The sequence below is a fragment of the Dermochelys coriacea genome, chromosome 7, assembly GCF_009764565.3.
Source record: "Dermochelys coriacea isolate rDerCor1 chromosome 7, rDerCor1.pri.v4, whole genome shotgun sequence".
NCBI lineage: Eukaryota > Metazoa > Chordata > Testudines > Dermochelyidae > Dermochelys > Dermochelys coriacea.
The window spans coordinates 22,835,866-22,853,944 of NC_050074.1; the positions used below are offsets into that span (position 1 = coordinate 22,835,866).

The window sequence follows — 18,079 nt, forward strand, 5'->3', positions numbered from 1 at the left end:
ACTTTGAAGTGCGAGTGTGGTCGCGTGCGAGCGCTGGGAAGAGCTCTCCCAGCACTCCTGGTAATCCGCCTCCATGAGGGGATTAGCTTCCAACGCTCAGAGCCTGTTTACACTAGCACTTTAAAGCGCTCTGACTTGCTGCGCTCGTGGGGGTGATTTTTCACACCCCTGAGCCAGTAAGTTAGAGCACTACAAAATGTAAGTGTAGCCAAGCCCTAAAAAAACACTTCCTATGCCATCGTGTTTAAAGTTCACTGTGGTACTTGTGGCTGCTTCTGTACATGGACCAGGAGATCCTGTGCAAAAAGCAGGAACCAAGCCACATTAAGTGTCAATTTGGTGTTTTAATACAGCAAGAGCTACATTCCTTCCATATATTTGGGTGGGTGGGTACACAAATGGTTTTCACTGGTGATCTTCTTGGCCAGGCAAGGACAGCCATGACCAGGGGTTCTCAGCATGAGGCACAGAATTATGGAGACTGAAGGTGATTGCACTGAAACCAGCCAGTCTCTGCTTTCCATCTGTCTGCAGATAAAATAATAATGAAAAAAAAAAACCCAAAGCCAGCCCACGCAGCACAAAGAGGACAAGCGGGTCGTTTAATTGCAGAGAGCTATTCCATTTGTCCCACTCCACTTACTGCAGTGTTTGAACAGACAACCTGCCCCCTTTCATGTGCGCTGCGGTGGCCATTTCTCTAGAGCTGCCCATCATTTCCTTATCAAGCAGGAAAAATGAAGGATCACTAGAGACAGAGCTTAGCCTCGCTGAGATTTCACTCTCTCGGTGGGTTGTAAATGCCCCTATAATGTTGGCTTTTTAAATCTTGGGTTATTATTACCCACAGCTGCCATTCAGCCTGCAGAAAGTAAAGCACTACGGCTTTCAGGACAACACAATGACACTGTGCATTTGCCAGTGATTGGGAAAACAATGCTGTTGAGTTTCAGCTTTACTGGAAACCTTTATGTTGTGGGAGTCTGACTGCACATATGCCTTCACAATAGAACCTGTTCAAACAGATGCAAATAGGGAGGGGGGGATTTTGCACCTGGTTTATGTTACCACCATTCATACATCCCATTTGTCTATCAGTTACTAAATTATCCACAATCCATCAACAATTCAAGTCTCTCTCCAAGAGGCAGAGATTAACTAGGAATCACTATGCAGGAATGCTTCATGTCTCTCTCCAGTGAGATCAGTTCATGAGGAGTGTCCTGGGTGTTTGGGAACCAAAGAGGGTTTTGTGAGCTGTTCCTTTAGAGAGCAATGACAGACACATAAAGAGAACGGAAAACACTACCATCAGGAGGTGAGGTACTGTAAGGCAGGAGGTAATGGCTTTCAGATTCATACCGTGATCCCTTTTATTGAGCACACGTGTGTGCCTGGAGAACTGGAAGCTGCATTTCAGTCCAAGCAATAATGCAAATGAGATTTTCAGGGAAAAACAATGAAGCTAGTATGTAAATATTAATTTAACAATCTACTCTACAAAGCCTCAGCTGATCTATAAATAACGGTTTTATTAAAAGGTGATTCTCAAGGCAGCTATCTTGACTCCCATTCCCACGATCCTGTGCCATCTTGTTTTCATTATCCCTGGAGACATTGTCTCTCACTGTGTATGGCTTGCTCCTCTTCCAGCACCTGCAGTGTAAAGGAGCTCATTCCTACAATACAATACATACTCACAGAGCCCCCGGCAAGACAAAAATCATGAAGCACCGTGCAGACAACAGTTCACAGAGCTCAATTAAAGAGTGCAAAAGGCTTCAGAGAAACAAAAATTAATGCAGCCCTCTTTTAAACAGAACTAACTAGGGAACTGGCTAAGCAGACACTGACAGGCATTCACAGAATGACTGACAAGGGCCCTGGCACTTTCTGTCCATATTTACACCACAAAGCCTGCCAACATATTATCGGGTGTAAGTGCCTAGAATGTGCATACTAGGAAGCTGATGGCACCTTCAACTACTCTAGGCGAGGAGATATCAGACAGCATCACCCGACAAAGGGAGAGTCTTACTACCTGGGATAATGATGGTAACCCAAATCCCAAGGTCCTTCATCAGTTTTTACACACCCATTAGAATTATTTATATTTCATAATAATTATGTATTTCTCTACCACCTTTACAGTTATACACACCAAAATAGTATCTTCCATTGTTGAAATGTAGCCATCCTTAGGGTCACACATGACAGCACACAGCACCACAACAGGTTAAGGCAGGAAGTAAAGAACACTGCATTCTGGTGAAACTGCAGAGGCAATTTAGATTAGCAGAATGCAATTATCCAAACTGAAATGTGGCCAGAAACTACATTCTGAAGTTTTAGGATATTCACGTAGATTTTGTATGTGTGCTCCAAAATGTAAAGTATCTGTCCTCCTTTTGCTTTGAAGAACTCTGACAATATACGTCATGTTGGGCCTGCAAACAGACAGGTTGAATATGAAAGAAAAGGAATGGCCTTCACTACTCACCCTCTCATTTATCTTAGACATATGTTCACTCTGAAACCCACTTATACTTAAGACACTAGCAGTTACACTTTCATTGCTGATCACAGTGCCAGAAACATCAAGCCAATACATTCAGCAAGTGTGCACAATATGCCGGTCACATTATTATTCTACGTTTATATTGCAGTAGCATCTAGAAGCTAACCAGATCAAGGGCCCCCTTGTGCTGAACACCATGCAAACATATAGAAAACGATAGTCCCTTCTTCAAAGATTACAAACTAAAAGATCACAATAATCCATTTCAGGGAAATGGAGATTTCCTATGGTACAGGATTTGAACATGCAAAGAGCTGAATATTCTTTCATTAATTTGGATTAGAGACATTTGCATCAGTTTAAAAATTAGTGTTGAAGTAATGTATACAGCACTGTATATACATTTAAGAGGGTCAGACTCCTGCAGCTTGGCTCATGGGACCCTCAAAGTCATGGTGGGATGTGGTGCGGTTTCTAGAATAGCAGCAAAAGTAGATCAATTTAGTAAGCCAGTACCTATCTGCGAATAGTCCTGCTTGTACTTTACAATATTTACGCAATAGGACACAGGAGGCTCGTCCAGCAGAACAGAAAGCAGAAGAAACAATGAGAAATCACAAGGATTTTCAGGGGTGGACAAGTGCTACAGATATTATCAATTGGTCTATCATTTTTATGATCATAAATAAAGGGCTCAATTAAACTCACAAGTCAACATGAAGAAAACAAGTAATGGATTTGTGGTTAACTTTACTGTATTATCTAGTCTAATAAAAGCTTTTGTAAAGCTAATAGCAATTGACTTAAGCTGCAACAAACAAGGAAAACTCAAGAGAAATGTGGTAAGAACAGCTGAGGCAATGGAACAAGCTGCCGAGAGAGACTGCAGAATCATCTTCACTGAGATCCAAAGCAGATATCAACCCCTTTCTATCGGATGCAGAATTAGATGACCCAGAAGCAGCACTTCCAACCAAAACGACCCTAGGATAGTTCTCTCTTGTAGCTATTATTAAGCTGTGAAATCTTACCCTATACTGGAATTTTCATTCACCAGATCCTTAATTTTGAGGAGTGTCCAGTTATAATCCAGGAGCTTTAACAAACCAGCGCCTGAAGAAAAGTTAAACTAAGTTTGCTTCTCTCTGAAGCAAGTTTCCAGCAACTAGAGCGCAGATGAAATCCAACTTCTCTCGTCCAGACAGAGGAATTCATTCTTCACGCTTGTTTAAACATGGTCACTCACCAAGCGCAGCCTGGCAGCCTCTTTGTAGGCTGTAGAATCTGCTTCACTACCCGGATTTATGCTGAGACAAGTCCATGTCAATGGAGACAGACTGAATCCTTTGGCTCTGGGACAGAAAGATCAAACTGCCGGATGGGCTCTGTCCCTTCCCGGGTACACTGATTTTTATCAACGGGAAAAGCCAATTAAAGTCGATAAAGATATTCTCTGCTGATTTTCCTCTGCCCACTGCTCAGTACTAGAATAATGGATAATACTCTGCCAGTGGGTGTATTTTTCTAAAATCTGTCAGTTCTGACAGCATTTTGGCACCTGGATAACTCAAGATTTATGTCAAGGGTCCAGGACTACACCATCTCTCAGTAGCTGATGGGTACATTTTTCAGGGCTTCCCTAATTAAAGGGATAGAGATAGATGGGATCAGATTGATAGGTTTTGCATTCAGATATTTCACACTCAATTTGATGAAATATAAACCACTCCTGGAACTTCTCTTAAATATGTGAGAGGAAAGAAAAAAAATGTAATGAGAATACAGCAATGGGTCCAAAATACCCTGACATTGTCACTTATTTTCAAATTCCACCTTCTGTTACCCATGGCAAGGTCCTGACAACAGGTGCAATGCTAACTACAAAAGCTAAAAGGAAAACAGAAACTCAGAATGACACGTTTCAGAGCAGCAGCCGTGTTAGTCTGTATCCGTAAAAAGAAAAGGAGTACTTGTGGCTCCTTAGAGAGATTAACAAATTTATTAAAGCATAAGCTTTCGTGAGCTACAGCTCACTTCATCGGATCCGATGAAGTGAGCTGTAGCTCATGAAAGCTTATGCTCTAATAAATTTGTTAGTCTCTAAGGTGCCACGAGTACTCCTTTTCTTTTTACAGAAACTCAGAAGAAGACATTGCTGCTCTCATTGCTTGCTCTGCCGTAAGAGAGACCCAGGAGGTACTGCCCGCCTTAGAAAGATCAGCACAGGCTGGGAATTTTGCATTAGTTTAGATTGCCTCCAAACCATCTGTTGGCAACATCCTACAGCAGATTAGTGGACAGCTTTGACAGGGGAGTTCTGTCTTGTCCTCAGCAGTCAGTGCGGTGGCCGTAATAGATGGGAACTGGAGAGGGAATATAGCATTTGAGCACTTCATACAACTTTTTAGACATATGAACTAATTATCTTCTCAAACCACTTTCTGGTGACATTATTCGCATTCTACAGATGGGGAAACTTATCCAAAGAGTCAAGTGGCCTGATTTTTCAAAAGTGATGAGCACCCACACGACTCATGCTGGTTTCAATCGGACTTGCAAGTACTCAGCACCTGTGAAAAATAAGGCTATAAGTGATTGGTCAAGGTCACACAGCGAGTTAGTGTCAGAGATGATATTAGAACTCACAAGTTCCTAGCACTCAGCCCTATTTTCAGACCACACCATTGTCACAGAGGCTTGAAGAGAAACTCACAGAATAACCCTCTCGAGAAGGGGAGAAAGAAAATATCCTTTCTGTGCATAACTTATGAAATAAAGCAGAATGATTACAATGCAGAGCAACAAAGATGTGAAAGCACTGCTTTCCAGGCACTGAAAGGTTAAAACTATTATTTGAACAGCTGGGAAAATTAAAATGGTAAAATAATAGCTACCCTTCAAAATTCTACAGATGCAGAGACACTCTTCAATGAATAACTGATAAAGGGGAAAAACATTTTAAAGAGAAACTGCTTCATGCATGAAGGTCAAACTAGTAACAGCTTCTGAGAAGTACCTAGATTTTCACACTTGGCAAGCAATGCAGTAGCAGGGTTAACACAACAGCCTTTTACCTCTAGAGACCTTGGCTCAAAGCCCAAGTACACAAGTGACAGCGACCATGGGCATGTCTTACCCTACTCTACCCTTTTTGGAGGTTTATCCATATCACAAAATGATCAAAACAGTGACCGTGTCTACACTAGCATTATTTAAAAATAATAAATAAAAAAAATCCCTATCTCTGCACTACCACTGGCACAGCTCCACAAAAGTGGCAGCACCTCTGGGAGCATAGGGGTGGACAGGACTCGGAAAATTATACTATCCTGGTGCCTAGCCTTATTCTGAGCACTAAAGCTGCTCTGGTAACAGAGTGCAATTTTTAAGAAAAATGTTGTAGACACAGCAAGCGAGGAATGGTTAGCAGACTATTCAGGAGAGATCAAGTGTGGAACAGAGACTACAGCAGGTCAGGACCACAATGAATCAGCAGTGCTGTGTTGAGAACCCAGGTTTGAAACAGCAGAGGGTGCTACTGATTAGGATAGAGGGACATTGGGAGAACTATATAGGGAGCTCAAAGCTCCAATAGCAAGGCATTCTGCAGGTCAGGAATGACCTACATCAGCAGAGCTGGGGATGCTTGTCATATTGCTTGGCTCTTGCCAGGACCATCAGACCCTTCTTTTCAGGAGCATCAAATTCCCCCCTGCCACTCAACATTCTTTTTGTTACAAAAACGAGAAAAACATACTGTAGAAACTAAAGGGTAAATTCACAGCATGGCATGTGCCAATTCATCTACACTTGACAGTTTTTACCTCTCCTTCTCCCCGACCCACTTCATCTGCACAACTTCCTAAAAATACTAAACAAATTTTAAGTAGAACAGCAGCTGAACATACGTAATCAATCAAGGCCCTGATGCTTCGACAAAAACTGCCAGCATTAGAACAGAAGGCAACATCTCCCCACCCAGTCCAGACTTCAGCTCTTCTGATCATTTTGCGTTGACAAATCACAAAGGAAACTGTGGTTTCATAGACTCTTCCTCTGTGTTAAAGAGGGAAGACGAGTGGAAAATGTGTAGCAGCCACTCCTTTGTATTTATTTTGGGAACTTTTTAAGCAGCGGTTTTCATGAAGGATGACCTCCTCACCCCCAGAGCACCCTCTTCCTTAGCGTTGCTGGAGTCTCTCTATATAATACTCCTTACATTGTGTGTGAGAGTTCATTTTCTCTCTGCCTTGGTGCTTGGTTTAACTGGGCCACTCTGGGCAAGGATTCTACCCTTCTCTACTGGGCAGTGATCTGGTGCTCCTCCTTTGTTTGGGCAGGCATCTCACATGCCAATGATACTTGAAGATTGGCTGGCACAGATCCTGCAACTATTCCTGTAATTTACTTTGGGAGAACTGAGGTGATCACAGCTTAAACAGGAATAGGCTTCATCACTTTGAGTATGAGAGACCACCAGGGTGTTACAGTAAAGAGTGGCATTCTTCTCTCTGAATTGGTATTAAACCAAGTGCTAGAAAAGCAATGTGATGTTGGAAGTACCAACATTCACAGCAAGCATAAAGCAGAGTCCCTGACCCCCCATGATCATTAATGATCTTATGGCACATTTTGCAGAAGTCAGGACCACAGTGTCCTGCCAAACTGCAATTTGGATAGTTAGATTCAGCCTAACTAAAATTACTCCTGCAGTGACAACTCAGTATACTACCCTTTGCTTCCTGTCCTAAGCTGTTGTGCAGAGTTGCTGGATTGCTTAATAGGTACTCTGCTTCAACCTTCAGGTGGCTGCATCTCAGTGTGGGAGAAGGGTTCCCTGTACATATAGCTGCACAGCAAAACCATCAAGGAAATTCATCGAGATCTCCACTTACCCTCCTTTACTAGAATGATAAGCTACTAATCTTTTACTTGCCCAAGGGAAACAGAATTTTGTTAAGGTGTAAAGTTGATGCATAATTACGTAAAGCACCTCGGGAACTGTTCAGAGTTGAAATCCCTGGTATAAATGGAAGAGGAGAGAAGGAGAAAAGTGTGAGGATTACACACACAACCCTCCCCCATCGTCTTTCCCAGGGGTCTCCCTCACCATTGTTTTGAGAGTCACTCCTATTCCTCTCCCCTGTGAAACTTCACCTTTTAGCTTTCTAAACCCTTGTTCTGCAAGAGAGGCACAAGGAATACAGACCCATGCTCTATGTTCTTATGAGCCTCCAATACTCAGAGCCTAGAGATTTTTCTGCTCCTCTGATCAGCCATGTTGAGATGTATATATTAAGTAAGACAGGCACTGAACTCTGTCTTGCGCCCTAAGGAAACTGCAGCCTCCTCTTTCCAAACTGCCAGTTCAGTGCTACAAAGAACAGGTATCTTGATGTCAGCTCCAATTCAGATTTAAAAATGAAAGGAAAGCAAAGAAAGAACAAAGCAGAGGACAGGACAGGAAAAGAGAGAGGGAGCAGAGAGAGAGTGGAAGAAGGCAGGTGGAGGACAAGGGCAGGCAGATATAGAGGGGAGGGAAGAAATTGAGCATGGACTCTGGAAAGAGATGCGTAAATCAGGAACATGAAGTGCTAAGAGACAACAGGGGCAGCAAGAGCAGGATTGAGGGTTCTCCAGCTGTCTTTAACACTCTAAATGGCAAAATTCTTGGGATGGTGGTGAATGCCTGGTCACTTTCCTTTTGAGTGCGCATAGTTGGTACATCTTACATTTTATAAGTGGTTTCCACACACACAATATAGCCTGTCCATAAACCTCCCATGGCTTGAATTCTAATCTAACAGCATTTCTTAGAATGGGGGAGAAGTGTTCTAGTGCAAGCTACACAGGTCCTCCATTACTTCTGCTGCTTTAAACCCCTGCTTTCAGGGATCATATCACAACCAGCATCCCTCTGGTGAGGAAGACTGGAACCCCCACCTTTGGAGCTCACCAGTACCAGCCACCCAAGAGGGTAAAGATGTCTATCCCACACCACCCTCAGACTCTGCCAGGTCGTGAAGCAAGAGGCTGGGTCGGTCTGAGATTCAGTTACAAGTTTCCCGCAAGGTGACACATTGCTACAGCAGAGCTAGTCCCATGTATAGCCATGTTTAACTCCTTTGTGAAGGGGCATGCAACCTCTCCCATTTATTTGGGCTGCATGATCTCTTTCTCCACTGCTTCACCATCCATGGAGTGTAGCCACCTCCCCACTATTTCACTGTTCAAACTCACCAGTAGAAAACAGGATGGCTCAAAGAGGGAGAGTCAAAATTTATGGTTGGGAAGAGCGGACTTCCCCTATAGAATCAGGTACAGCATCAAGCTCCAGGGCTAGGTGGTAGAACTACAGTGAAGGGGCTGCACTTGTTCCACAGAGGGAACACAATTCACATCCACCACAGAGATGGAAGCAGAATCTTGCAGGCTTTGAGAGAAGCCACAGTAGAGGATACCAGCTGAGTCAGCAAATCTGCTTCCTACTGGGGATTTTTAAATTGTTTTCCTCCTTGTGGAGTTAGACTTCAGCCCCATCAGCACTATGACAGGCTCTGTGAAAACTTCAGAGATGATCCACTTTATTCTGACTGGCAGCTATGCTAGTCCTGAGCTCCCCCACCGCTCTGCTGATTTGCCTCCATCTTCAATGACAACACTTCCCAGCCTCCCATTAAATCCAGCTGTTGAATGAGGGTCTGTCAATCATGCCACACTGCGCTGAGTGGACTCGTATTCATTGGGGACTGGATCAAGATGACCACACTTACCTTGTGATCCAGATCTGAGTCAAGTCTCTCCAGGCACAGGGCACATGTATTACATCCTGCCAATTACACTGAGTACCTGCTAGTGGGAGGTCTTTGAAGGGTATTTATTGGACACCTCTTCTCAGCTGACAGAGGCGACAGAAAGCATTCTCCATGTAAAAGAGCAAATTGACTCAGATATGTTCTTTCCTATTAGTCTGGTCCTTTAACTCTCTACATGAGCAGATTATGAAGTCCCCCTATCCCCCACCTCAATCACTGCCCTGCCTCCGCAGTAAGCAGTGAAAACAAGCTACCAAGAAATTGACATCTGGCTGACAACTAGCCACAAATAAGGCTGATCAGCAGGAAAAAGTGCTCAGGCCAGCTAGAATTAGCAGCTGCTCTGGATTCAGCTGGTCCCAAATGCTTACATTTTCCAAGCATGAAATATCTGACTGGACAACCCATACCGGGCAAAACTAAAAGTAGCCTTAAAAACATCAGCTCTCTTTTCCTTGCAAGACTATTCAGATGGTTGCTCATACCCAACCATACCACCTCCTGTTTTGTCCTAGAAAGAAAAATGAAACTATATCCATTGAGAGGGGTTTTGTGGGTAGGGCTGTTAACTTCTCATAAAATAGGTCACTCTTACAGTATCCAGCCTTCAGAAAATCAAGGTCATTTCACAGCACAATGGGAGGTTGTAAATAACCTTGCCTTCTCTTTCCACCTCTCTAAAGTCTGAAGGGCTGAAGATGCCCTCTGCATGGTCTCACTACCTTGGTTTCAGCTATTCCTTGACTGAGAACAGACAAGTTCAGCTTGGTTTCATTTTTGTAGGTAGTCACATAGCACACAATATTGTCTTTTATTTATATTTTTACTGCATGGGCCCAGGCTGTAATCTTCAGGCACAGGAGACCTGATGAGACACCCACATGATCAGAGAGGCTTTACTGGGTTTTATGATGGTTTACTGCAGCAAACATCAGGATTTGGCAGTACATGACAATGCTTCACGAAAGGTGACACATGCAGCTTGCCATCTCTCTCTCCCTCTCCTCCCCTCCCTTTTGGTTTGATACTGCATTATGCAAGGAGCTTAAAAGCTATCTGCTGTCTCAAGTCCCTGCTGTTGCTTCTTTGTGAACAGACAGCCCATTTCTGAACAAGCTGGTGCAAAGTGTCAGGTTTACATTAAATGGCTTCTGAAGCACCTTTCCACCTCTGCAGAAAGTAGTGCCAATATGACCCAGAAAAGACACACTGGAGTTTAGGACAGGCTGGCAGGACTGAAATTGATATGGCTTTTTTGGACATTACTCCCACATGTGCTCAACAGCAACCTTGACCTGCTTTCTGATTTACATTGTATAGATGAATTAAGTGCTCATGAACACTGAAATGCAGTCACACATGCAAACACCAGACAGCGTGGCACACACAGTCAAGCTCACCACCTGCTGCTCTTCCAGTGCACCTCAATCCTATTCAACAGTACCCAGGTCATTCCAGTTCAAGGTTCCAACTCTGCCCTCCAAATGCATCTCATTCTTGTCCTATAGTACCACCACTATTCCAGCCACCTAGGGTCTTCACAAACCTCACTACTTCTGACACCATGCCCCTTTGAAAGTGCACTGTGACAGCGGTAACAGAATTCTGATCCTCCTGACTCAAAAGCCGAGGACCAATTTAGCTAAAGGAGGTTCTTAGGGTCCGACTACACAGGGATAAAAGATCCACAGCACAGCAGCGGCTACCTGGGTCAGCTGACTTGGCTCAGGGGCTAAAAATTGCTATGTAGACATTTAGGTTCAGGCTAAAGCCTGCATTCTAGGACCCTCCACCGTCACAGGGTCCCAGAGTTCAGGCTCCAGCCTGAGCCCGAATGTCTACACTGAAATTCTTCAGCCCCAGAGCCTGAGCCCCACAACTCCAAATCAGCTGACTTGGGCCAGCCATGTTTTTTTATGAGAACAAACAGGACAGCTACCGGTCATGAGTAGGAAACACCATGAAGGAAACAAAGCAGAATTTTAAAATTATCCAAACAGGCTATTTTGAATTAAGGAAGCAAAGAATATCAGAGGCTGTTAATGTCTATTACATTTAAAGGTGCCTTTGTTCAATTTGCTTATTTTTCTTCCCAGGCTAGAGCATTTAGACCCACTTTTCAGACTTCCTGAACAGGAGATTGGAAGATTCAATGGATTGAAGGTCATTGGTGGCCTCCATGAAGTGAATAGTTGGGGCTTACACCCACTTCTTAAAAGACAGGTGTACACATAATAAAAATCACCAGCACACGTGTAACTAACTGGCCCTCTTAGTCTCTCTGCTAAGATTGCCAACAAGGATCAAATGTGCACTGGAGAATCAACTTTCCTCTTTCCATGAGTGGAGGTCCAACTAGGTCAGAGTTGAGGATCATCACATACAAAGCAGCATATAGAGGAAGATGGAACCATCGGAACGGTGGTTTACCAGTTCTGGGGTTAGAGGACATCAGTCTACTGGGATTACCTTTGCCCAGCACTGAACTCACTCTTAAAAAGAGATGGGGATTAAATCCCTGTGAGTAAAGGATACAGTGACCATTCATCACAGTAGATGTACAGATGTTCTGCAGAGTTCCCAGATACCTGATCCCAGAGTGCCTATTCTACTGGGAAATTAGGAGTCTTCAAAAAATATGAAAACTGACCTGTGCTTGGCAGGATGGATTGAATCTGGTAAATATTATTTCTCTGTTACTTGATGTGGTGAAGTGGCCCAGCAGATGATCCACTCAGAAAAATAGCAAACTCCGATCTTGTGGACAGTGGTGCAGGCTGATTGGAGTGGAGTAAAATTCAGAGCCAGATGGTTGGAGGCAATGGGACCTGACAGAAAGATAACTGGGCAGAGGGCAAGCAGAGAGTTTGAAGAACAGAGGCAGAGGAGCCAAGATTTTACAGGGTATAAAGTAAACATTTTAAAGATAAAAACTGTTTTCTGGTTGCATTATTTTTAAACCGCTCCCCCTAACGTACCCAGGGAGCCGCCAGCTAGATCATGATCTTCAACCTATCCTCACCGTATCTTATCAGGCTAATTCAGAGCAGGAGGCTGGCTGAACCTAAAGCCCATTTACACAGGACAAACTCAGCATTCATCAGGGACAAAGACTAAACACATTGTCAAAATAATTTTTCCTGCATTTTTGGACATATGAACAGCAGAATGGTAGGCCAGTCTCTCTCTGGAAACTATTCAATACATGTAATGCTGCGGCACCGAGTTACCTCTAAAGACTGTGCATTAAATGTTTGCCTTATATTGCAAAGGTAGCAAGTTCAAATCCTAGCATGTGAGCAGTTTTGCAAATAAATTCTAAGAATACTTTGCATTTATAAAGGCCCTTTCACAAGATTTTAAAGCACTTTACAAAGGTGAGTAAGCATTAACCTCATTTTACAGATGTCAGAACAGAGAGATTAAGTATCTTCCAAAAGGACAAAGTAAGTCAGTAGCAGAGCTCACTCCAGGTTCTATGCTTTAACCACTATAACATAGTGCTTCCCTCAGGTCTTCTTGTATCATTAATTGAAGAGTGTCAAGCATTAAGGAGGCAGAAAGATTATTTATGGTGGTTTGAAAAGGTGTAGTTAGGAGTAATGGCGTGCCATTACTCACAAAATACACATGGAGTCTTACGAAATATCTCCTAGTAAGAAGATCGGTTAGATGGCAGAACAGTCTCACAAAGGGATGGAAGTTGCCTTTACTGGAGATATATACACAATACAAAGTTGAACCAAAACATATGAATTTTAGATTTGGTGAAAGGTGCCAATTTAACAGCCCTGGAGACAGAAGATCTCTATCCACGGAGAGTACAACAAAAGCAGTAGTCCAACACTTCCCCTCCCATGTCCCATAGCCCTAACCTGAAAGCACCACTTCCCAACATCGTGCAGAGGGGGAGGTTCAGTGTCCCTGTCCTCATTTCTATAACTGCCAGCAAAAGCTGCAATTAATGCTTATTGCAATGGTCATGTTTGATGCAGACACTTTCCCATTGGACTAGGAGCAAACAGCCATCAGAGTAACTACTTTCAAACACTACCAACCAGGGATGGATCTGAATTGACTGGCGAAAGGGACTACATCTGATTACTAATCCTGGAGCCATTCAGACCACCTCCTGAAGACAATAAAAGCTAAACACAGCATTTTGGAGTGGATAGAAGGAAGGAACAAACTTCATGTTGTAGGGAACAATTGGGCACTGACCTCTCAGGGTATGAACTACATGGAACCCAATAGTGATAGACTTAAGGAGCTCAATCTCTTCAGTTTAACAAAGATAGGTGAAGAGGTGACTATAAGTACCTACGAGGGGAGCATATATTTGATAAAGGGCTATTCAGTCTAGCTGAGAAAGATATAGCATGATCCAATGGCTGGAAGTTGAAGCTAGACAAATTGAGAGGGGAAATAAGGCATACATTTTTAACAGTGAGGGTAATTAACCATTGGAACAATTTACCAAAGGTTGTAGTAGATTCTCCATTACTGGCATTTTAAAATCAAGATTGGATGTTTTTCTAAAAGATCTGCTCTAGGAATTATTTTGGGGAAGTTCTGTGACCTGTGCTACACAGGAGATCAGACTATATGATCACAGTGGTTCCTTGGACTCCATGAATAGATCTCCAGTTTCTACAGCTCTGATGGAAAGCTATATCCAGGTTGCATCATCCCTCGTAAGTCATAACCAAATTAAGCTCCATTCCATGACAACAGGTTGCACATTTCAGGGCTATTTTTGAACTTCTTGGGAGATTAAAGCCATTTGGCCACTGACCTTGCATTACTAACCTGGCAGTTGCTACCAATTGCAGTTTTTGTGGGTCTGTTTCAGTCTATCCTGAGTCTCAAACAAATATCACTCTTCAGCTGGGAAATCGACTTCTTTCTACTTTCGGCTGCTTGGACACTTACGTCTCACATAATTTTTTTAGATAAAAACGCCCACACGTCCAACATGCCAACACAGTGCTGTGACATCATGAAATCATGAAAAATGCAACACTGCAGCACTACAATGCACTGCTACATTCCTTTTGGCCCTGAAGAACAAATTCCTAAACGCAATAACCCTCACCAAAGATATGCTATGTTCACTCAGGAAGACACTGCCTATTTTTGTGTATGTTACATCACTAGAGAGTTATGCATTCAAACCCAGAAACACAGAATTAGGGAGTCCTGTTAGGTATAATAGTTCTGAATACTCCACTGTATACTCACTATCTAGGAATTTATCCTAAAAATGATCTAGCTTAAATTCGCTAGGATAGAAGAGGTCCAAGCCTTTCCAAAATATTGTATACAAGAGGACATACCCACTTCTTGCTTCTAATTAGTAGTCAGCCAAACTTTGGTTGAAATTTTAAATTTTCAACATCAGCAGAATATTTTCAGTTTTACCCACTCTGAGCCTAACAGCGCTGATACGATAGAGAACTGAAATACACAACAACCCTCCTTCCAGCACTGGACTTATTTTCAAAGATAGTCATTCCAACACCACCAACCAGGTGACTATGGAGGAGGTTCCTACACAAGCAAATACCTGAGATTACCTCTTTCCTTGAAAAAACATCCAGGACTTGTCCAGCTCCTGTGTTTACAGCCCCCACCCTTAAAAATCTCTGGTTTTGACCTAATCCCATTCAAATTAGCTAGTATTCCACAGAAGTGGGTGAATAATTAAGAGGAAATAGTTTATTTCAACTGATTTATCTTTTTTTTATGAATTTTCCAAGAGCCGCTTACAATTTTCTCAAATCTGTTTGCCAAATTTCCATAAACAATTTTTAGCTTGCATATTTTCATGAGCAGTTTGTGGCAAGTATTCAAAATCAGTTTTGGTTGGATATACCAATTACAAGGCAGCTGGCTAACTCTGACTGCACATAAGTTATGTGGCCTGATTTCTGTTCCCTGACTTCGATGTGCATAATTCTTATACCTTGTCTATACTAGGGAAATTTTCCAACTGGTTTAGGTAAACTGATTTTAAAATCATTAAGAGCTATAATGTAAATAAGGTTTAAAATGTTGCGACATGGCCTTACCCATTTTTACTAGGCTGGTTTCAAGACTACCGTGGGAATATGCATATTGACATTAACTTTACCTGGGAGTGGGCCAGGGATAAGAAGAGCCATTAGGAAAGAAGTCAGGCCCTAGAGTAACCTGGTCCCACTGGGACCAAATGAGAATAGCAGATGTGTACAGGAGACTCTTCTGAAGAAGAGAACTTGGGGGTATTCAAGTCCTTCTTTTTTCATTCAAAGTAGTGGAGTGGTTAACGGTGTAACAAAGTGGGAGTTTTTTTGTAATACCTTTTATGAATCCTATGTATGCCTCAGCTTCCCCTGTACCTACACAGCGGGGAATGTGTCTGTTGTTGGGGCAGCACAGACAAAGAGACAAGTGTGTGGGTGTCATCCAGCTATCTGAGCAATATGAACAGGTCATTAAAAAGGACTGGCATAGACTGACTTATCAATGGAAAATCTGAGACACAATGTAAACTCCAATGATTCTACAATCAATCCTCAACTACGGAAGCCCCAGCATGTAGGGTTGTGAACTCAGTATGGCCCTGCCTTGAGAACAAAGGACTGAGAGGCGTGAGGTGGGGAATAAATGCTGGTTGCTGGAGGAAGCTGGGAGCACCGGAGAGGGGAATGAACTAAAAGTCAGGGAGATGGAGTCCGTCACAGCTTGGCTAGCCCATCAGGGCCAGAATGGACTATGGTGTAACTTCTGCCTCTCTGTGCAATCCTTAGGACCCTGATTGTGTGCCAGGTGACTAATAAATTGTTACCTTGTTTTGAAAAGGCTGCCTGTATCACCGTAAATACTCACTGAGAGCATTGTGCCCTGCCAGGGCACAGTACAAGCCTCCCGCAGGAATCTGCTCTGCTTCAGGGAGACACAGAGAGAGTCAGGGAATACTCGCAAAAAGAAAAGGAGTACTTGTGGCACCTTAGAGACTAATAAATTTATTAGAGCATAAGCTTTCGTGAGCTACAGCTCACTTCATCACGAAAGCTTATGCTCTAATAAATTTGTTAGTCTCTAAGGTGCCACAAGTACTCCTTTTCTTTTTGCGAATACAGACTAACACGGCTGCTACTCTGAAATCAGGGAATACTAGCACTGAAGGCCCAGTCTTGGCGGCCATGGACTTGCTCCTAGGTCCATGTATCCTTGCGGCCTGGTCCACTAAAGGGGTCATGGCTAAGAAACTGTTACGGGATACCCTGTGTCTGCATGACACACAACTAAAGATAAAATTCCATGTTGCCCTATCAGGCGAACAAGGACTTTTGCCTAGAACATGCCACCCTGTTAAGCGTTGATCTTGAGGGAAAAGGTTAAGTGAGTCCTGCTGAGGCAGGTGACTTACCTGGATATAAGGCCTCTTTGGAGTGTAGGGGAAATGAGGGATATAGGTTGTGGGCAGAGCAGTACTACAAGAAGAATCTTGGTGCACAGCCAATCATGGGGAGAAGTTCTGAGCTGATTTTTATGTTCAATCATTGCTTTCTTGAATAATGCCAAACTCCAGAAAGGTGACACATTTGGACTTTACATAGCATGTGGACTGTGTAGCACAGATAAGGAAAGGCACTTGTTCACACCGGTTAATACATACTGATGATATGCCATCTTGGAAACACCAGGGCTTTGTGAAGCTCTGTGATACAGAGCAAAATAAAGAACTTGTGCCTTTAGCTTTGTAAATACTGGGTGCATGCAGCAGCCATTTCCATTTTAAGTAGGCCAGCATTTTACTCTGGGACATGCCTCATATATTAAGAGGGCAGTTTATATCCTTTCAGACAAATCCATATTTTTACTTTTTCCACCAATGAACACTAGGGCACATTTTGTGTATGGATCAAATAGAGACTCTTTGGAACCAGGAACCTCTGCCATAGGATCTAAATAATAACCATTTCCAGTTCTTTACAATTAGAAGCAAAATACGGATCATTTTCACCTTTGCAAATAATAGGCTAGGAGAACGCCTGGGTACAGTTAATCTGACGCTGCTCTCCTCAGAGTTTATGACTAAATAAACAGCAGCTGCTTGCAGCTTGCGGCCTCTCCACTGATTCCCTTGTGAGGGCCATTTATTGAGTCATAAACTCTTCCGATAGCGTTATCACCACAGCGTTTGCACAAACAAAGGTTGGAAGAGAAAGATTAAAAACTGTTTTCACAGGGAAAACGAGAGAAAACTTTACAGATCCGTTGCATTTTAAAAGGTAGGTAGACATATGCAGACAGCAGAGTGGCAATAGGCCACAGGAGATGGCTGAGTGCTCCAAGCTCCCGGTATAAAATACAGACTTCTCTGAAGCTACATTTGGATTCTAGAAAGGAAGCCTTCTGAGTTAGAGATATAGTGTTCCATGTGGTGTACTTTGAGTATATGTATGTATCTTTTCAACAAGGTCCAACCTGCTCTACAAGGTTGTTAAAAATCCTTTGGCACACCTCTTCAGAGTAGGCATTCACCTCAGCATACATGGCCGTTTTGCCTCCCTCATACTTTTGTGCAAGGTGGTATGTAGTACAGAGGTAGAATGAAAACGACGAGCGAGAATTGTGAACTCCTCATAACTTTACGTAGGTACCTGCTACTGACAAGAGAGAATGGTAATGTGGCAGGACCCTACTGAGTGAAACCTGTGTGTGGCCTCAGCCTTACATAAAACACACAGCCTGGCCA

The 18,079-nt window shown here is 43.0% G+C and overlaps 1 protein-coding gene across 11 annotated transcripts in view; it reads right to left on the bottom strand.

Moving 5' to 3' along the window:
- Window positions 1–18,079, bottom strand: part of CHCHD6 (coiled-coil-helix-coiled-coil-helix domain containing 6) — a 202,524-nt gene that overhangs the window by 48,363 nt on the left and 136,082 nt on the right. Inside the window, exon 10 of one of the 11 annotated variants that reach the window (XM_043519174.1) lies at window positions 6,545–6,574. The exons of the other annotated variants lie outside the window; for them this stretch is intronic. Within the exon in view, the coding sequence (XP_043375109.1) occupies window positions 6,560–6,574 (15 nt within the window). The 3' untranslated portion in view covers window positions 6,545–6,559. Of the gene's footprint in view, window positions 1–6,544; window positions 6,575–18,079 lie in introns of those variants that run through there. 11 annotated transcript variants of the gene reach the window in all.